Source organism: Salmo trutta, chromosome 39 (assembly GCF_901001165.1).
Source record: "Salmo trutta chromosome 39, fSalTru1.1, whole genome shotgun sequence".
NCBI lineage: Eukaryota > Metazoa > Chordata > Actinopteri > Salmoniformes > Salmonidae > Salmo > Salmo trutta.
Genome location: NC_042995.1, coordinates 19,797,032 through 19,818,474, shown reverse-complemented (window position 1 = coordinate 19,818,474; position 21,443 = coordinate 19,797,032). Strand labels below are relative to the sequence as shown.

The 21,443-nt window shown below is 43.2% G+C and overlaps 1 protein-coding gene across 1 annotated transcript in view; it reads left to right on the top strand.

The window, feature by feature from the left end:
• The window catches only part of LOC115179354 (low-density lipoprotein receptor-related protein 1B), a 203,359-nt gene extending 185,635 nt beyond the window's left edge, over positions 1–17,724 (top strand). Inside the window, exons 76-89 of the mRNA XM_029740789.1 lie at positions 1,137–1,360; positions 1,602–1,708; positions 1,958–2,074; positions 3,494–3,667; positions 4,305–4,430; positions 4,858–5,022; positions 6,513–6,674; positions 7,263–7,437; positions 7,933–8,037; positions 12,695–12,771; positions 13,539–13,629; positions 15,863–16,013; positions 16,259–16,354; positions 17,060–17,724. Of these exons, the coding sequence (XP_029596649.1) occupies positions 1,137–1,360; positions 1,602–1,708; positions 1,958–2,074; positions 3,494–3,667; positions 4,305–4,430; positions 4,858–5,022; positions 6,513–6,674; positions 7,263–7,437; positions 7,933–8,037; positions 12,695–12,771; positions 13,539–13,629; positions 15,863–16,013; positions 16,259–16,354; positions 17,060–17,200 (1,911 nt within the window). The 3' untranslated portion in view covers positions 17,201–17,724. The remainder of the gene's footprint in view (positions 1–1,136; positions 1,361–1,601; positions 1,709–1,957; positions 2,075–3,493; positions 3,668–4,304; positions 4,431–4,857; positions 5,023–6,512; positions 6,675–7,262; positions 7,438–7,932; positions 8,038–12,694; positions 12,772–13,538; positions 13,630–15,862; positions 16,014–16,258; positions 16,355–17,059) is intronic.
• The last annotated feature ends 3,719 nt before the right edge of the window (positions 17,725–21,443 follow it).

The window sequence follows — 21,443 nt, the reverse complement described above, 5'->3', positions numbered from 1 at the left end:
CAGTCAACTGTAAGTGCTGTTATTGTGAAGTGGAAACATCTAGGGACAACAACGGCTCAGCCGCAAAGTCGTAGGCCTCACAAGCTCACAGAACGGGACCGGTGAGTGCTGAAGCATGTAGTGCGTAAGAATCATCTGTCCTCGGTTGCAACACTCACTACCGAGTTCCAACTGCCTCTGGAACCAACGTCAGCACAATAACTGTTCGTCGGGAGCTTCGTGAAATGGGTTTCCATGGCCGAGCAGCCGCACACAAGCCTAAGATCACCATGCGCAACGCCAAGCGTCAGCTGGAGTGGTGTAAAGATTGCCTCCTTTGGACTCTGGAGCAGTGGAAATGTGTTTTCCGCAGTGATGAATCACGCTTCACCATCTGGCAGTCCGACAGACGAATCTGGATTTGGCGGATGCCAGGACAATGCCACCTGCCCAAATGCATAGTGCCAACTGTAAAGTATGGTGGAGGAGGAATAATGGTCTGGGGATGTTTTTCATGGTTCGGGCTAGGACCCTTCGTTCCAGTGAGGGGAAATCTTAACGCTACAGCATACAATGACATTCTAGACGATTGTGTGCTTCCAACTTTGTGGCAACAGAATGGGGAAGGCCCTTTCCTGTTTCAGCATGACAATGCCCTCGTGCAAAAAGCGAGGTCCATAAATAAATGGTTTCTCGAGATCGGTGTAGAAGAACCTGACTGGCCTGCACAGAGCCCTGACCTCAACCCCATCAAACACCTTTGGGATGAATTGGAACGCCGACTGCGAGCCAGCCCTAATTGCCCAACATCAGTGCCCAACCTCACTAATGCTCTTGTGGCTGAATGGAAGCAAGTCCCCTCAGCAATGTTCCGACAGCTAGTGGAAAGCCTTCCCAGAAGAGTGGAGGCTGTTATAGCAGCAAAGGGGGGGGGGGGGGGCAACTCTATATTAATGCCCATGCTTTTGGAATGAGATGTTTGACGAGCTGGTGTCCACATACTTTTGGTCATGTAGTGTATTTTGTCAGAGAGAGCGAGAGAAAGGGAGAGAGCGAATGTGTGTGTGTGTCTACATGCTTTAAGTTTGTAAGTCAATGTCCAGGTAAGAGTATGAAAGTCATGTCAGTAAACGTGTAAACACATTCTTCGTCTCCAGTGTCCTGACTTCAGAAGGCCCAGGGATATATCTGCAGATTGGGTGACTGGCAACATCTACTGGACAGACCACTCCAGGATGCATTGGTTCAGCTACTACAACGCCCACTGGAGGAGGCTCAGATATTCCATCAACGTGGGCCAGCTGGCAGGGCTAAACTGCTCTCGTCTCATCACAGACATCGCCGGGGAGCCTTACTCTATCACTGTTAACCCAGCTCGAGGGTAAGATTAATCCTTACATTAATTACATTTTAGTCATTTAGCAGATGCTCTTATCAATTGACAATAAGTGCAATCAACTAAAGTTGCTAAGTAAAACAACCACATATCAGATTGGCAATTTTGTGACTGTATTTTCTCTTTGGGCAGATGCACAACAAATTATGCCTGATCCTCTGCCATGTCCTTATTACCTGCTATAATGATCTATTCTACCTTTAATTACTTCCTGTACTTCCTCTAGGATGATGTACTGGACAGTGGTAGGAGACCACTCCCACATCGAGGAGGCTGCCATGGATGGGTCTATGAGGAGAATCTTAGTGGAGAAGAACCTCAGGAGACCCAGTGGTAGGTGCTCTCGAACTTCTGGTCATGTGACATATAATAATACCTTCAGGAAGTACCCATAAGCAGGAAATATGGAGCTGTGTACTTGTATATTAATTTTCTACATATCATATCTAGGCTAATCAATATCCTGTTTCTTTTCGTGTCGAGTGATACATTTTGATAGAATGCAGCACTTGTCAGAAGCAAAGTTTGCTGCACTTTACCACAGCTCATATAGAGTGACTAATATGTTTTACAACTTCACAGGACTTGCCATTGATTATTTTAACCAGCGTTTGTACTGGGCTGATACAGAGTTGTCTGTGATTGGGAGCGTTCGATTCGATGGATCGGACTCTGTGGTGGTGGTGAGCAGTACACATGGTGAGCAAAGCACAGACGAACACAGAAGACATGCATGTCCTTAACTCTTTACACTCGTTGAAAATGGCCTATGTGGACAGGGCTAAATTGAAATGTTTCCAACAGAAGAAATATGGAAAGCATATGCATAACCATGGTAGCAATTAAAAGGGAACAGTTTGGAGATGATGGGAAAATGATTAGACTAAAGGTGATGACGCAACAGTTCACCTAACACAAGACTGAATCCAAACATTACACTGTTAATTTTATGGGCATTTTACATTTTTTTGATAACTAAATCTAAAAATGCTCTGGGTACATTCAGTAACATGAGAATATTCTCAGAAAATTTGGGATAGGTGCAACATAAGACAAAAAATGACGGGTTTGAGTGAAAGGTCTTACTGGTGTTTCCAAGTGGTCACACACCTCTCCAAAGTGTGCAGAGATCCTAAGTCATTTCAGTGAAGTCAAATAACTATAAGGTACTTTTTTGAGCTCTGCTAGCTATGCCGTTGAGGAATTAGAGCAAGCAGACTTTTACAGTTACTGTTCTTGTTTACGCAATCCAAAAATGGTCCATTATAAATCGTAATCTGGGTCAGGTGGGCATGGTTGGTTGGAAGCTTGTTCTATCGCCAACATGACTAGCTAAATGATCAAATACGAGGCAATTCAGAGAAGCAAATCGTAATTTTGGTGTGCATAGAATGGAGTCATGAGTGCATGCGTAGTTCCGCAGCATGGTCATTCTGTTCAGGACAAACCGGGTGTAAAGCCATGTCATCTTGTAACCGTACATCCAACATAGCGATGATAAACGTTGACACTGTATATGACATGAGTTTTATGTTATGGAAATGTGAAGCACACATTTGGACTCACAGGTGTTTGGCATCAAAGCGGTCTTTTTTTTTTGAATCCTCAACGTCTCGTCTTTCGAAACACATTGAGTCATCTTAATTCACAGCATTTCCCTCGCTCAGACAGACAAAAATGTGCTAAAGTTGCCCAATTAGCGGGAGGGATGGGGGCAACTTATCGTGTGTGGTGCGCAAGTTCAGAGTGGCTGTCAGTCAACACCAATGCAGAGCTCTGACATCATGTACTATATAGCATGTTACTGTACAGCCTGTATAGCATGTTAATGTTACTGTACAGCCACTTCTTTCCAATGTAGAGGCTTATCAGTGTCCATATCTGCCATTTTCAACCTGCCAGCCGAAATTCCAAGTTCTACTCTGCAGGTTGCATTTTCTTTAATTGTCCATTCCCTCAAGTTGTTGTCATTCTTATCAAATGCGCTCGGCTCATCCCTTCAAGGGTGGAGGGTAGAGCTGTAGAAAATTTTGCTAAATGTTATTTTATATTATTTGGAATTCAGATGTATTATTGAGGGGCCCATTTGACAGTTGTTACCACTTGTTCTGTTCCAAGGTCTTTCCCAGCCTGTAAGGATTGATATCTTTGAGGACTATATCTATGGGATCGGGATGAGGAATGATGTCTTCCGGGTCCATAAGTATGGAAAACAGCCAATGGAACGGCTCCATCTGGGAGTAGAGAGACCCTCCGTTGTCTTGGTCCTCCATCGATTCAAACAGCAAGACGGTAGGCTAACAATTACCGTAACAATCGCTTTCTCTTTCCCCATTCTCTCTCTTTCTGTCTCTCTCACTCTGTCTGTCTGTCTCTGTCTGTCTGTGTTTGTCTCTCTTTCTCTCCCCTCTCTCTGGCCCCCTCTCCATTTCCTCTCCTGTTCCATCGCCAGTGACTTCTGGCAGTTGTTTGTTTACTGTCGTCTGGTTCTGTGGATGTTCTGTGAGAGTTGAATGGCAATGTAGTCATCTGTTTGGTGGGAACTGTACTGCATGCCTCTGTATGCCACTTCTAAGGGCCAGTTGAAGCCCTTCCCGATGCATCATTAGCCCTAGCTCCAGCCCAGAGGATCACACTGTTGTTCTCTCTCAATTTAACACAATCAAAAGGATCTCATGTTTGACTTTGAAAAGTTTGAGACTTTCATTATGACAGAACAGGATTTTCTCTTAGCGTGTGTCATCTTGATATTCATTATTTTGTCTGCGTTACATAGTGTCAAATGAACAGACAGCACAGAATAAGCTCACTGCAACCAGCCAGGTCCACTCGAACAACACAGTGGTACAGTGCACGGTCGTTTACGTTTCTACACTCTACAAACTCACAGACCCTGCTTTCTAACCTTTGTCCCCATTGGCCATGTCAGTGTCCAATCCGTGCCTAAGGATGGGCTGTGATTTCCTGTGTCTGCTCAACCCTGCCGGAGCCAGCTGTTTCTGTCCTGAGGGGACCACGCTAATAAACAGGACCTGTAGGGACACCAACTCATCAGGTACAGTAGGACACCAATGTGTTGGGTACAGTACGCCTACCTGTCAACCAGCTAGCTATTCAATGAGCAGGGACACTCAGTACAGTAGGCTGCAGGGACACTAACATACCAGGACAGTAGACTACAGGGACACTAACCTCTCAGTACAATAGGTTGCAGGGACACTAACATCTCAGTGCAGTAGGCCTGGTCAACCTGCAATACTTTCATTTGATCCAACTGAGACTGGATCTTTCATATGCTGAGTAAATTGGAGTGAAAGTGAAGGTACCATGAAAGCAGTCGTGCGTAGAATAGTCAGTAAAGCCCATTTGAGTTCCAGCCTTTTAGAAACTTGATTTAATCCACTCATTAGATATTAATGGGAGCAGGTCAAGGTTGCCATGGTTTCAATCTTAACACGTGGGCCTTCATCATTTGCTTTCAGGAGAGCTGTGTCGCCCCGCCTGCGAGAACGGAGGACGATGCATCACCAACGAGAAGGGGGAGCTGCGGTGCTACTGCTGGCCAAATTTCTCCGGGGAGCGCTGTGAAGTCGACCACTGTAAAGACTACTGTCAGAATGGGGGCACATGCTCAGGCTCTTCCATAGGTAAGTCCCTTCTGCTACGTGTGTGTGTGTGGGGGGGGGGGGTGCATGCTCCCTGCTCTTCCACTGGGACCTCCAGGACAGGAGAGGGCGCTCATCCATCCGTGACTATGGGAAATGAGCGTTGGGACCTGGTTGGGACCAAGGCCCCTGTCCTGACAGCCAATGAGATCCTGCCCACAGATGCCAGTTCTGCTGCATGATTGATAATCTGCTTCTAAATAACTATCGGTCTACGTCACGTGTCGAACTTATTCCACGGAGGGCAGTGTGTCTGCAGGTTTTCACTCCTCCCCTGTACTAGATGGATCAATGAAGGTCACTGATTAGTTAGGAACTCCCCACACCTGGTTGTCTAGATCTTAATTGGACACCAATGTAATGGAAATAACTCAAATCAGCAGACAATCCATGGAATGAGTTTGAATCCCCTGCTTTATGTAGTTATTGATTGGAAATTAGTGATTTTTTTTTGCCAGTGCCTCCTGTGTCAGGAAGCCATAGGAAAGTGCAGTGAAAATCTCTTCGTTTGACTACCTCTGAGAGATGTAAGCTATAGATGTATCTGAAAATACAGTATGTATGGCCCCACTTTGGTATTGCATTAGCGAGGACGTCTACGGGAGCACCATGAATATGCAAGACATGCTTTATGTGTGGCATTGCTATCCATTTTTTAACAGTTGTTAAAGCACATTAAAGTCCCCAAAGTCCGTTACAGTAAATGCATCGCGAGGTTGTTTTTCTCTCTCTCTCTCTTCAGAATAAACAATTGAGAGTGGAGATATAAATAAATGGCACGGATCAAGCTTCTCTCTTTTCTTTCTCTTCTGAGGCCTTTTTCGGGAGGAGTTTGAAGCGAGGAAATGAGGTGGTCAAATATTAATGCGTGAAATAACAGTTAAATGTTAGTGTTGGCGTGGCGATATCAATAACAACTTGCCTCTTAGCTGACAGATGGAACAGCGGGAGAAAGAACTTCAGACACACAAACACACACACACACACAGTAAGTTTCTATTCATCCCAGTCAGGAGCGGGCAGCAGATGTTGTATTTCAGATGTAAGCTCTCCAAGCCGTCATAGGACCCGTGTGAAACGAGTTGAAATCCTTCCAGTGCAAAAAGACATGGCTGTTTAGAAAACATTGGACCTTGGGAGTCTCTTTGTGGGCATCACCTTTGTATGTAATGTGAGAGAAATCACATCTGCCTTGTATTTGCTGGCTTTTCCATTATGACGTTAGACAGTGGACATGCTTGTGATTATTGATATCAGCAACACAATTTTGAGCCAATTTCTATAAAATGTCAAATAAATCAAACAACATCCCCCACTCTCTCGCTCTCTCTCTTTTCCTCCCTCCTCCCCCTTCTCTCTTCCCCCTCTTTTTTCTCCCTCCCTCCCTCCCTCCCTCCCTCTTTCTCTCTCGCCATCTCTCTTTCTCTCCCTCCATCCATCAATCTCTCTCTCGCTCCCTCGATATTTCTCAGGGAGGCCTACATGTCGTTGTGCTGTGGGGTTCACAGGGCCGGTCTGTGAGAGGAAGGTGTGTGATAACTACTGTCTGAATGGCGGCACCTGTGACGTCAGCGGGGGGAACCAGCCAGTGTGTCGCTGTATGGCCGAGTACACTGGGGAGCGCTGTCTCTACCGTGAGTCAGACACACACACACACACACAAAGATTTGCCTGTTTTATGACAAGCAGTCAATCAATATTTCATGTTGCATTCAGTCTCCGCCATGAGAGGAGAAGGGGTTTGTGGTTTCCACAATTACCACAGCACTAAAGACGAGTTGGAATATTATGTTAGTCTCCTCCACCCTCTCTCTGTTGGTTTTTACATTTACATTTAAGTCATTTAGCAGACGCTCTTATCCAGAGCGACTTACAAATTGGTGCATTCACCTTATGATATCCAGTGGAACAACCACTTTACAATAGTGCATCTAAATCTTTTGGGGGGGGGGGTTAGAAGGATTACTTTATCCTATCCCAGGTATTCCTTAAAGAGGTGGGGTTTCAGGTGTCTCCGGAAGGTGGTGATTGACTCCGCTGTCCTGGCGTCGTGAGGGAGCTTGTTTAAAACGAGTTTGATAGGAAAATCACTCCGAAAGATGCTTTCTTGCAACAGCTCAGTTTCAAGGGCTGAACAAATTGATGTTACACTGATTGATACAGTGGATTACCAGGAATGTAAATTAAATAAAGGAGCTTGTTTTTCTCCACCTTGGTTCCAGATATCTGCCATCACTTCTGTACCAATTCGAAGGCTTGTACTCTGTCAAGCAAGAGCAAAGTGGAGTGTGTGTGTTCGACCAGATATGAGGGAGTGAAGTGTGACGTGGACAGATGTCTCCAGTGTCGAGGGGCACCGTGTCTTGTCAACCCGGAGACAGACAACGTGTCCTGCAAGTAAGTGTCATCTGAGTAGAATAGGTCACATTTGATTTGGATAGTCCAGATAGTATGACCATCTGTAAAGATGGACCATCAACAAACTATCTGTTGATAAGCAACTGCTTGCTAAGGTTAAGGTTAGAACAGGGGTTAGGGTAAGGATTAGTTTAGGGTTAGGATTAGGGTTTGATAGTTAGTTGACATGTTACTGATAGTCTGTAGACTATCAATGTTACCGACTAGAATTTCTAGAATGGAACATTTGACTGATACTACTTATTGGTACACTCGATAAGGCCGGTCCACCCATCACAGAACATTGACTTGAAAGGAATATCCGTTCTAGTAATTATATTTCTGTGGATGCTACCGCATGTCAGCATTCTCCTGTCTCCGTGGTTCAGGGCTTGCGTCATTAGAAAAATGCATAAGGCGTCGTAAACGCATTCGAAATATGCTTGTAATGCTTTGTGAAGTCTCATTGCCATGTTCCCTAACCTTTCCTTACAGCTGCAGTAACGGTAGAGTGGCAGCCACCTGTCAGCTGTGCGATGGGTACTGTTACAACGGAGGAACCTGTCACCAGGACCCTGAGACCAGTCTGCCGTCCTGCCAGTAAGTCAGCGCAATTGTATTCATTTCTATTGATTCTATTGCTTTCAATTGAGTAGGTTGTCGTCATCGGTTTTCTCAAGAACGTACCGTACATCTCTTTGGCTGTGTTTACACTGGCAGCCCAATTCGGATATTTTGGAAAAAGATCTGATCTGATTGGTCAAAAGACCAATTAGTGGCCACAGATCAGAATCGGGCTGCCTGTGTGAACGCAGCCGTTGTGTTTGTCTTCGTTCTGCTTTCAGTTGTATCACACACACACGTCACTGATACAGTTAGTGGTATTGAAAGTGGTTGTGTGGTTTTGCTGTGAGAGACAGAGCAGGTACTGTAGTAGAGACTGGATTAGACCCCAGGCTACTAAAATGGGAACGTAGTAGAAAACAATGAGGTCTCACACTGAGGTGGCTTATTTCCACGTTTTCCCAAGATTAAAGGGTTTGTTTTCCTTTTTCTCTGGCAAATGATATGATCTCCTATATTAAAGTATACAGAGGCTTTTGGTTGTGTTTGTTTCTAGGGCTTGCATCACTCTCAAGAGGCTTTTCAAAGTTGATCAATCCTTAGTTGCATCATCCATTTTTGGACTTTTGGAATTACTCATATTCCGTATTATACATGTGTTACAGTCAGTGTAGCCAAATGAATAATATATACCCGTTGATTCTTGAATAATATAACTTGTAAATGCCTCATGAGCTTAGTTTAACTGTCGTACCCCATCAGAACCTAAAATAGCATCTTATTTTACTCCAATGTTTGTAAACGATGTCAATGTAAACAAACGGTATATCCTTAAAACATTTCTCAACTACAGTTGTGATGTCATGGACGGTCAGTCCTTGCATCCGTAGTTCTGTCTGTCAATTTGAGAGCGGTTACATTTCTCCAGGCCCATTCCTCAGCCTATTACCAAAACAGAGGTGGGGTGAGTGCTTTGTTATTGTTTCAATTAAGGATTCTAGCTTTAAACTGTATGCCTAGATACTGTAGATACCACTGCCTCCTACACTATAGCTTTGAATGAGCGGTTTCCCGCTCATTGTTTTTGTTCGTATTTTTCCCGTGCTTTTACCTTCATGTCATCCAATTGCTTGTTGTATTGGGTTGGTGGTGGAGAAAGATGACACGCACCTAGAGGGCTATATGTGTCATGCTATAGATCTCAAACAACAATCTGTAGACTATTCCTGTTGTTTAACGTATTTTGCTCCCACTTGGCGTGACATTGGATGGATTGGTCGCCATAACGCTTTGCTTTCTCACCTGAACACACACACATCCTATGTAAACACTAGGACGGAATAGGGCCTAGCTCCATCTGTTCGATTTCATACTCCGTATCCTCCAATGGCCCGAGCTGGTGGACTGTGAGAATGTATTGTGCGCTATCTTCTTTTATCTGTGTGTCCAAAATGGCACTCTATTCCATATGTGGGCCCTGGTCAAAAGGAGTGCACTATTTAGGGAATAGGGTGCCATTTCTGACCCAGACTTTGTCTCTGTATTCCTCAATATATGATTCGTTCATGTGGCGATCATTTCTCTGTGCTGCAGCTGCACGCCTGGGTTCTTGAACCAGCGCTGTGACCAGCGGGCCAATCCGTGTGATAACTACTGTCAGAATAAAGGGATTTGCACGTTAACTGCCTTAAACAAACCCCAGTGCAAGTAGGTCTGACTTTTACCCCTCCTCTCTTCCCCTCCTCCCTCCTCCTCTCTTCCTCATCTCCTTCCCTCCTCCTCTCCTGCCATTTCAGAGACCAGCCCTCACTGTCTCACTTTCCAGCAGCATCCACTCTGCACATCACTCCCCAACTCAGACTCTCACCAGTACCTCTGTCTGTTGTCTAACATATTGTATAATATAACTCCTTACAACACATGTTCCTCGTCCCCGTCATTCACAGCACAAAGCACCTGACGTTTCTCTCTTTGCACTAGCCTCTCAATACATGTAGTGAAAACAGGATAATAACCCGGGCTCTAAGTGATCGAGAACAACTTTCTGCAGCTTAGCATATTCCCAAGCAACAAACGGTGTGATTATATAGGTCAGCTACACGCTGTCATTCCCTTCAGGACTATGATTCATGTGGTACCTGCAGCCAGCCGCAGTCCCTCTAATGAAAGTTTGATTAAATACCGCTTACAGTCCATTTAATATTAGCTAATATCATTTCATCATCATGCGATCACCCTTGTCAGATTCCATATAGTGTAATTGCATGTCTTCCTATCCTCTGGGCAAAGGAGGGGAAAGAGGACTACTAATGGAACACTGTCTGGATTACATCCAAACCTTCTGAGTCCCATATAGCACCCTATTCCCTACGTAGGGCACCACTTTTGACCAGATTCCTATGGGCCGCTATGTGCTCTAGTCAAAAGTAGTGCAATATACAGGAAATAGGGTGCCATTTGGGTTGCAGACTTCGTGTGAGATTATGCTTATTTTCTTTAATTCGATGCGGGAATGAATTATGCATGCATGTTCCCTGAGACTTTAACAAACGAGGAGATGAAATTAAGCGATGTGTTCGTGTCACTGGAGGCTGCTGAGGGGAGGTTGGCTCATAATAATGGCCGGAACTGCGCAAATGGAATGGCAGGTAGCCTAGCGTTGGGCCAGTAACCGAAAGGTTGCTGGATCAAATCCCCGAGCTGACAAGGTAAAAATCTGCCATTCTGCCCCTGAGCAAGGCAGTTAACCCACTGTTCCCCAGGCTCCGAAGACGTGGATGTCGATTAAGGCAGCCCCCGCACCTCTCTGATTCAGAGGGGTTGGGGTAAATGCAAAGGACACATTTCAGTTGAATGGCATTCAGTTGTACAACTGACTAGGTATCCCCCTTAGAGGTCGACCGACTATGATTTTGCATCGCCGATACCGTTTTAATCTGAAAAGCCGATACAATTAATCTGCCGATTTTTATATATATTTGTAATAATGACAATTACAACAATACTGAATGAACAATGAACAGTTATTTTAACTTAATATAATACATCAATCAATAATGAAACATGTTTGGTTTAAATAATGCAAAAACATAGTGTTGGAGAAGAAAGTAAAAGTGCAATATGTGCCATGTAAGAAAGCTAACGTTTAAGTTCCTTGCTCAAAACATGAGAACATTTGAAAGCTGGTGGTTCCTTTTAACATGAGTCTTCAATATTCCCAGTTAAGAAGTTTTAGGTTGTAGTTATTATAGGACTATTTCTCTCGATACCATTTGTATTTCATATACCTTTGACTATCGGATGTTCTTATAGGCACTTTAGTATTGCTAGCCTAATCTCGGGAGTTGATAGGCTTGAAGTCATAAACAGCACTGTGCTTCAAGCATTGCTAAGAGCTGCTGGCAAACGCAGTCAAGTGCTGTGCTGTTTGAATGAATGCTTACGAGCGTGCTGCTGCCTACCACCGCTCAGTCAGACTGCTCTATCAAATATCAAATCATAGACTTAATTATAATATAATAAACACACAGAAATACAAACCTTTGGTCATTAATATGGTCAAATCCGGAAACTATCATTTCAAAAACAAAACGTTAATTCTTTCAGTGAAATACGGAAACGTTCCGTATGCTAGCGAACAGGTGGCATCCCTAAGTCTAAATATTGCTGTTACATTGCACAACCTTTAATGTTATGTCATAACTATGTAAAAATCAATTAATTATGTTCTTTGTTAGGAAGAAATGGTCTTCACACAGTTTGCAACGAGCCAGACGGCCTTAACTGCTGCATATACCCCAACTCTGCTTGCACTGAACACAAGAGAAGTGACACAATTTCCCTAGTTAATATTGCCTGCTAACAAGATTTTTTTTTTAACTACATATACAGGTAACAAAATATATATATTTCTGTGTATTGATTTTAACAAAGGCATTGATGTTTATGGTTAGGTGCATTTGTGCAACTGTAACCGTGTAAGTTCTGTCCCTCTCTTCGCCCCAACCTGGTCTCAGAGCGAGTGACGTCACTGATTGAGATGCTATTAGCGCGCACCACCGCTAACTAACTAGCCATTTCACATCGGTTACACAACGATTGTGCTTTTTTCGCGAATGCGTTTTTGTTAAACCCGTTTGGCAAAGTTGAAGTAGGCTGTGATTCGATGATAAATTAACAGGCACAGCATTACTTATATTCAACGCAGGACAAGCTAGTTAACCTAGTAATATCGTCAACCATGTGTAGTTAACTAGTGATTATGTGAAGATTGATTGTTTTTTATAAGATACGTTTAATGCTAGCTAGCAACTTACCTTGGCTCCTTGCAGCCACAAGGTCCTTTTGATGCGGCACTCGCGTAACAGGTGGTCAGCCTGCCACTCAGTTTCCTCATGGATTGCAATATAATCGGCGCGCAAAAAGGGCCAATTACCGATTATGAAAATTTGAAATCAGAACTAATTAATCGGCCAGGCCGATTAATCGGTCGACCTCTAATCCACCTTTCCCCAAACACCTGGAAACCATGTTTGGTGTATTTGATACCATTCCACTGATTCCGCTCCAGTCATTACCAGGAGCCCGTCCTCCCTAATTGATAAGGCTATAGTGTGTGTACACTATAGCCTTCTTTTAAAGCTACTTGGTTTGAACAACAGACAGCTATTCATACTCATTGTGACTTTTCTAGGTGTCCAGCTGATTGGTCAGGTACACAGTGTGAGAGACTTGCCCCCAAGAACAGTCTGTCTGGCAACATCAGCGGGGGTGAGTAGTTATTGGAAAGAGTGGTAAAGAGACTCTCTCTTTATCTCTCTCTCTTGCTTGCTCTCTCTCTCTCAAACACACAGAAACCTACAGATTGATGTAAAATCTTAATTTGATCACTATTTTGTTGCCTAGAATTTGCAAACGTGTGGTGTATTTGAGTTTTAAAAAGCTTCTAAAGTTTGTAATGTCCATTTTGAAAATTCATTTTTGATTTGCCCTAACGGAAAATGTATCAACCCCTAAAAAAAATGTCAATTTAATTATAATCCAGATAATAATTCATATTTCGTGTTTCTGCAGGATTATTTTCCTGCTGTAGCAAACTGGCTCAAATTAAGATCCTACATCTGTACACACACACACATTCACACACACAAACATAGACACAAAATCCTACAAGAAAAAAAAGTATATTTTCAGTTATTAAAGTGCTGCTGTCTGGATTTGGAGACCTTTTTCAGACTATTTGAACCACCCTACCCTCCCAGAGATTGGTATTTGATCTTGGTCTGCAGTCTGACATTTCACTGTCGACTTGCTCTCAAGGCTTAACTGTGCAGAGTCTTTTACCCCCATAGACTGACTTTAACATAGAAATGCAGTCCCCATATGAAGAAACTTGTTGAACTTTGAAGAAAGTAATTTTTCCACCCCCTGAAGCTTTTTTGAATGTTAACATATTGTCTTGTTTCATGACAGAGAGGAGGGAAGTACGTTACGTATTGAACATGTTTAACTCTAATAGTTTGTTCTGTGTGTTACAGGAAGCATGGCCATCATTGTCCCACTGGTTCTGCTGGTGATTCTCATCACTACCATGGCCTTGGGGGTTTTCATATGCAAGAGGAGGCAAAGGTATGTCTTTACTTCTAAGGAGACAGATTACGAAAGATAACCAGTCACTTCAAACTACATACAGTGGCTTCGGAAGGTATTCAGACCTCTTGACTTTTTCCACGTTTTGTTAGGTTACAGCCTTAAATTGATTCAATCGTTTTTTTCAATCTACAGACAATGCCCCAGAATGATGAAGTAAAAACAGGTTTTTAGAAATGTTTGCTAATTCATAAAAAATGTAAAACTGAAATACCAAAGTTACTCAAGTATTCAGTCCCTTTACTCAGTACTTTTTGAAGCACCTTTGGCAGCGATTGAGTCTTCTTAAGTATGACGCTACAAGCTTGGCACACCTGTATTTTGGGAGTTTCTCCAATTCTTCTCTGCAGATCCTTTCAAGCTCTGTCAGGTTGGATGGGGAGTGTTGCTGCACAGCTATTTTCAGGTCTTTCCAGAGTTGTTCGATCAGGTTCAAGTCTGGGCTCTGGCTGGGCTACTCAAGGATGTTCAGAGAATTGTTCCGAAGTCTCTCCTGTGTTGTCTTGGCTGTGTGCTTAGAGTCGTTGTCCTGTTGGAAGGTGATGTGGCAGACCAGGGGGTCTGGTGGCCAGGGGGTCCAGTCTCCCCCTGGTGGCTGACCTGATGTACGCCACAGTGAACCTTCACCCCAGTCTGAGGTCCTGAGCATTCTGGAGCAGGTTTTCGTCAAGGAAGTCTCTGTACTTTGCTCCGTTCATCTTTCCCTCGATCAGGACTAGTCTCCCAGTCCCTTCCGCTGGAAAAACATCCCCACAGCATGATGCTGCCACCACCATGCTTCACTGTAGGGATGGTACCAGGTTTCCTCCAGACATGACACTTGGCATTCAGGCCAAAGAGTTCAATCTTGGTTTCATCAGACCAGAGAATCTTGTTTCTCACGGTCTGAGAGGCTTTAGGTGCCTTTTGGCAAACTCCAAGCTGGCTGTCATGTGCCTTTTACGGATTGGAGGATTGGCTTCCGTCTGGCTACTCTACCATAAAGGCCTGATTGGTGGAGTTCTGCAGAGATGGTTGTCCTTCTAGAAGGTTCTCCCATCTCCACAGAAGAACTCTAGAGGTCTGTCAGAGTGACCATCGGGTTCTTGGTCACCTCCCTGACCAAGGCCCTTCTCCCCCGATTGCTCAGTTTGGCTGGGCGGCCAGCTCTAGGAAGAGTCTTGGTGGTTCCAAACTTCTTCCATTTAAGAAGGCCACTGTGTTCTTGGAGATCTTCAATGCTGCAGAAATGTTTTGGTACCCTTCCCCAGATCTGTGCCTTGACACAATCCTGTCTCGGTGCTCTACAGACAATTTGTTCGACCTCGCGGCTTGGTTATTGCTCTGACATGCACTGTCAGCTGTGGGACCTTATATAGATGGGTGTGTGCCTTTCCAAATCATGTTCAATCAATTGAATTTACCACAGGTGGACTCCAATCAAGTTGGCGAAACATCTAAAAAATGATCAATGGAAACAGGATTCACCTGTGCTCAATTTTGTGTCTCATAGCAAAGGGTCTATTTGTGTTTTTTACCAACCTGTTTTGGCTTTGTCATTATGGAGTGTTGTGTGTAGATTTCTTAGGATTTATTTTTTATTTTTTTATTTTAACCCTTTTTTCTCCCCAATTTCATGGTATCCAATTGGTAGTAGTTACAGTCTTGTCTCATCGCTGCAACTCCCGTACGGACTCGGGAGAGGCGAAGGTCGAGAGCTATGCATCCTCCGAAACACAACCCAAGCTTCTTGACACAATGCACATCCAACCCGGAAGCCAGCCGCAGCAATGTGTCAGAGGAAACACAGTACACTTGGCAACCTGGTCAGCGTGCACTGCGCCCGGCCCGCCACAGGAGTCGCTAGTGTGCGATGAGACAAGGATATCCCTGCTGGCCAAACCCTCCCTAACCTGGACGACACTGGGCCAATTGTGCACCGCCCCATGGGCCTCCCGGTCGCGAACCCAGAATCTCTGGTGGCACAGCTAGCACTGCAATGCAGTGCCTTAGACCACTGCGCCACCTGGGAGGCCCTGGATTTTTTTTTTTATTTAATCCATTTTAGAATAAGGCTGTAACGTATCAAAATTTAGAAAATGTCAAGGGGTCTGAATACTTGTACAAGGCACTGTACATGTTCTGTTGTGTGATTAATGGCCATGCTAATCATAGTAAGCGGTCATGAAGGTTTATAATGCTTTTCTAACCTCATCAATGTTATGATTTACAGGGGGAAAATAGTCCAGCGGCAGCCCATGGCGAATGGTGGGCTAAACGTAGAGATCGGTAACCCCTCGTACAACATGTATGAGATGGACCACGACAATCACTCTGATGCTGGGAATCACCTTCAGCCAAGCTTCACCCTAGACCCACACAAGGTTTGGAAACGCTTACTCCTTTTTCCTCCCTTTTCCCTGAGTTACTAACAAGGGCTACGCAATACCCACACTAGCGTACTACATTGAACACATGCCCAATACATTGATTCAGTGGTATGCCAGTGTGGATATTGGCGTGTAGCCAATAGACAAAGATTTATTCTATTCTATTCTGGAAGGTTAAACTGTAATGGTTGTGTTGTAGGGTTGGTGTGTGATGTTAATGTTGTCATTGTGTGTTGTAGGGTTGGTGTGTTGGTGTGAGGTCCAGTCACCTGCACACTCTGTCAGTTCACCCTGATGGAGTACATCATCTCCCTAAGGAGATCCTTCCTGGACAGGTGAACTCCCTGTGAACTTCCTGTCCTCTCTGGGACAGATGCTGTATAAAAGCCTACTGTATATTGATACAAAGCCATGGCCATTGGGGTCATAGTGGGGTTTATGAGACAATTCAGGATCTCATGTTGTATTCATGAAAGCTACGGTAAAGGCTTCCTCCAGAATGTGTGTAATATGTGTTTTAATTAAGCAATAAGGCCCAGTGGGGTGTGATACTGTATGTAGACCATATACCACAAACCCCCGAGGTGCCTTGTTGCTATTATAAACTGATTACCAACGTAATTAGAGAAGTACAAATAAATATTGTGTCATACCCGTGGTATACGGTCTGCCAGCCAATCAACGTTCAGGGCTCGACCCACCCAGTTTATAATTGAAAGGAACCATCTGCTGGTGTTCCACATGGCTAGAGCTTGTCTCGAGTCACCTGGTGGGATGTCGGTGACCGTGTCCTTGTCTTGGTTGTTAAGCAACAATAATGTAGGCTCTGGGCGTGCTGCAAAATACTTTATCACATTAACACTGTCAATTGTTGTATATATCCAAATAGGCTGGGCATCTGAAAGATACGAAATACTTTAATAACTAATTAATCTAGTTAATGTAAATCGTGTAGGCCAGTGAAATGGTTATTCGCTCCTCCTGGCCGTGTTTAGTGTAAAAGTAATACTCTCCTTTGGTTATTGTGCTTTTTTCCCCAGGCCATAAACTCCAACCCAGTATACGCTAAGTTATACCTTGATCAGGGACAGCACTGTCGGAAGCCCGTCGTCAATATCGAGGAGAGAAGCGAGCTACTCCCAAAGAAACTGGAGGCAACTATACGAGAGACAGTTGCATAGCCTTTTACTGTACGCTATTGGTATCATTTTTTATATGAGCTGTATACATGTACAAAATGAAAAGAAGGATTTTTATATGTCCATATCACACTAGAATTTTCTGTTTTCATGTTATGTCTGAGGCATCATCAGGCAACACTGCGATGTGTATCTTTTGCATTACACTGAAAAACAGCACCTGAAAATGACCTTCCCTTCAATGCTTTCCTTCAACTGAAGTAGTCCCTGCTATGATGCTTTGAGCTCGCAACTGTTACCAGCTGATCGCTTTAATCAATGTGTTTCAAGGATAGGACAAAAAAAAAGTGTACTATGGTGTCACAGCCTACATTCATGTATACAGTATTTACCTTCTCAAATGACGATAAAAGGTGTAACAGAAGTTTTATAATTTTATATATGATTTATATATGTCCAGTTTGGCTTGTATTTTCTGACAAGATATTACGTGTAGTACTTTTATACAAAACTGTACAGTACATCGATATGTAATAAATGGGGGGTTTCTTGACCTTTCAAATACACTACTGCTCATATCTATCTATCTATCTATCTATCTATCTATCTATCTATCTATCTATATATATATATATATATATATATATATATATATATATATAGATATGTGTTGCTGTTTTTTATATAAAAATGTATTGTTGTATACCTCTGGTTCGCCAATTTGATTGCAAACAGGACCTTTTGCTCAGACTTAAAAACATTGCAACTGAGTGAACATGTCTGGGCCCAGTTTCCCAAAAGCATCTTAAGGCTAAGTTCATCGTTAGAACGATAGCCTCCGGGCCCAGGACTGTTCCTTTACCTGTTGATTGTCTTTGGGGGTGGTAATTGTTGGGTCAGTAGGGGGCACTGTATGTCCCTTAAGTTGTTTTGCGTCACTGCATTCTTGCAAATGTCCTTTCTTTCTCAGTTAAGCCACAGCACCAAAACCAGGCAACTGTTGTACATTATCACATTTTGTTTCCATGAACAGATATTTTCAAAAGCAATGGAGAACAGTAAATTACTTCAGCAACATGAGCGCTCATGAGATTGTGTGGGGCACTACTATATTCAATGTACTGTATCCTGGTGATCAGAATGATTTTCTCGGCTCTGCATGCACAATGGTTGGGTTTTCCTTCGGGGACTGAGTCTCACAGCTCCTCTGTATTCTACTATGCACAGTTTATATTCCACTAGCTGCTCCTTATCTGAAAGCACACCTGTCTGCACACACTGCAGAGGGCTGGTTGTGTTGTCAGCCTCCCTGTGATTTTCCCACCCTCTCTAACCAAGGGCCACGCAGAGTATCCAGATTGTGTCAGAAACAGTTTTGAGGATCTGTCAAGGAATTTACCATTTGAAAAGGTGAGAGAAACTCATGGCTAGCAGACACCTTATTATATAATATACATTGAAAGTAGCCTGGGTTGTGATATTTACTTTGTACTTATTTGATGGGAACCCTGTATTGCTGTATGGAATGCTACTCTTGAATGCTGTCTTTTCATTGGTTGGTGACTCTCATGGGAGTCAACACTACTTGAAAACTTTCAATCGTAGATAGATAGGCTCGTCTCTTCCTTTCTAACTAACAAGAAATCCATCAACAGGGATTCATCTCTCAATCCACCCATGCCACATTGTAAATCACTCAAAACAACTACACATGCACAATTAACATCCAATATGTTACAAAATGCTGTTATTGACATTCCATTCTTCAGTGCTGTGTTTTCATTCTGTGTTTTCTCACAGTAAAAAGCTATGTGACATCTGGTATTGTTCAAGGTCTAACGTTAGCCGTGGGATCTCGTTTGTCGTTCTCAGGGAGCGAGAGGACATCAATTGGCTTCTAGAGAATGCCTTCTCCCCAGTAAAGTTAGCTTTACCTACCATGAGTAGGCTACTATTTTAGGTAGCACAGTCGAGAGGAACAACGTTTTCAAGGAACTGAGGAGAGGGAACTTAAGTATGATCATACAGGACTCATCATTGACCGGGTCTATCCCCCAATTAGAGCTATTGTTAGAAGACAATAAAATTATTTCCATGAAATAGTCAATTATAGTTCATGGTTTATTATAAAGTATCTCTTTAATGCAAAACCTTACCTACCTACTTTTAGTCAGTCTGAAATGAATAAGCTATAATCACAAACATGGACCCAAACGTTTGAATTAAAATGCTAGAAACACCTGGGTTTTGTCATGGGCCCTATATTTAGACTAAAGGCATTTATTTTCTAAACCACCCACAAAATACCTTATACTTAGTGCTATTCTCCTCAGCCAAGCAGGAAGCCTACAATCACTATTTACCGTTAAGTAATAATACTTCCTTTGACAATACGTCTCCCCAGTCTACAACTCCATTTTGATCACAAATGTGGATTAAAAAGACAGAGCCAGAACCACCTCTGGAATATATTCTCAGGGATCCAGAACCTGACCAGCTAAAGTTAAAGTAGCAGTCTTTCAAAGATTATCTTGAATATAACCTTAGGAATACAAGAAACATTTCTCTCCAATATCCGCCTCAGTCGAACTTCCTATTCACCTCAGATCATATGGGGTGGCTATGCTGCTCTGCTTTCCGATCCTGTTTCAGAAGACCGTCACCAGGAATGTGCTCCAGTGTATTATGGAAACATCAGCCCTTGCTGTGTTAATTGGCTGCTGGTGTGCAGACTGTATCTTCTTAATCCAGAAGTAAAATCTCATGTAATTTGGTCAGCTGCGCAGAATCTGTCCACAGGAGATTCTGCAGACGGTGAATAAAATAGTTACAGTACGTCATGTTCTTTGTAATAATATTTGAGTTCCCTGTTATAATTTAATAATTGGAGTGTAAATTGACAAGGCTTGTAAATATTGCATAGGTTACAGTTACTGAAGATACACCATTAGAGAGTACCACAAGTACCATAGAAAGCCCAAAAGTGTTACAACTTCCCCAGTCTCCCCTGCTTAGGCTATGTAACAGGAAAGGTAACTGTCTAAACAAACACTTAAGAACGGACCTCACAAGTGAACTAATGAGGAGGGTACGTTCATTTCTTTGAACACTGCGGGAGCCGACACTTTGAAAGGAAGTAGGCACAGGGTGGGCACTGTATGAAACCTGTCACAACCTTGTTCGTTTGCTCGTTCTAGTGAGAAGTAGCTTTGGCATAAGGTAGGAAGACCCACACAGTAGGCTACAGGAGGAAGTCTGATGGGTATCAGACACCTTCTTTGCTATGAACATTTTATGAAGTTTCTTCTCATGGAAATCCAAAGTAATATCTTTGGAGATGTGTGGATTTACAACAGACAAGGGTCTACTTTCACTTTAGCTAGACATCAGTAAAATCAGTGGTTAGGCACTATAGCAGGATTCCCCCAATAGGCAGTCTACTGGTGATATTGTTTGGCCCCAGAAGTTTTCTAAGCAAAATATATACTGTATATATATTATTTTTTATATATAGAGTGTCCACCTTGTTCCTATATTATTGTTTTTTACAGTACCAGTCATAAGTTTGGACACACCTATTCATTCATGGATTTTTCATTATTTTTTACTATTTTCTACATTGTAGAATAATAGTGAAGACATCATAACTATGAAATAACACATATGGAATCATGTAGTAACCAAAGAAGTGTTAAACAAATCAAAATAGATTTTTTATATTTAAGATTCTTCAAAGTAGCCACCCTTTGGCTTGATGACAGCTTTGCACACTCTTGGCATTCTCTCAACCAGCTTCACCTGAAATGCTTTTCCAACAGTCTTGAAGGAGTTCCCACATGCTGAGCTCTTGTTGGCTGCTTTTCCTTCACTCTGCAGTCCAACTCATCCCAAACCATCTCAATTGGGTTGAGGTCAGGTGATTGCGGAGGCCAGGTCATCTGATGCAGCACTCCATCACTCTCCTTCTTGGTCAAATAGCCCTTACACAGCCTGGAGGTGTGTTGGGTCATTGTCCTGTTGAAAAACAAATGATAGGATGGCGTATCGCTGCAGAATGCTGTGGTAGCCATGCTGGTTAAGTGTGCCTTGAATTCAAAATAAATCACAGACAGTGTCACCAGCAAAGCACCCCCACACCATCACACCTCCTCCTCCATGCTTCACGGTGGGAACCACACATGCAAAGATATTCCGTTCACCTACTCTGCGTCTCACAAAGACATGGCGGTTGGAACCAAAAATCTCTAATTTGGACTCATCAGACCAAGGACAGATTTCCACCGGT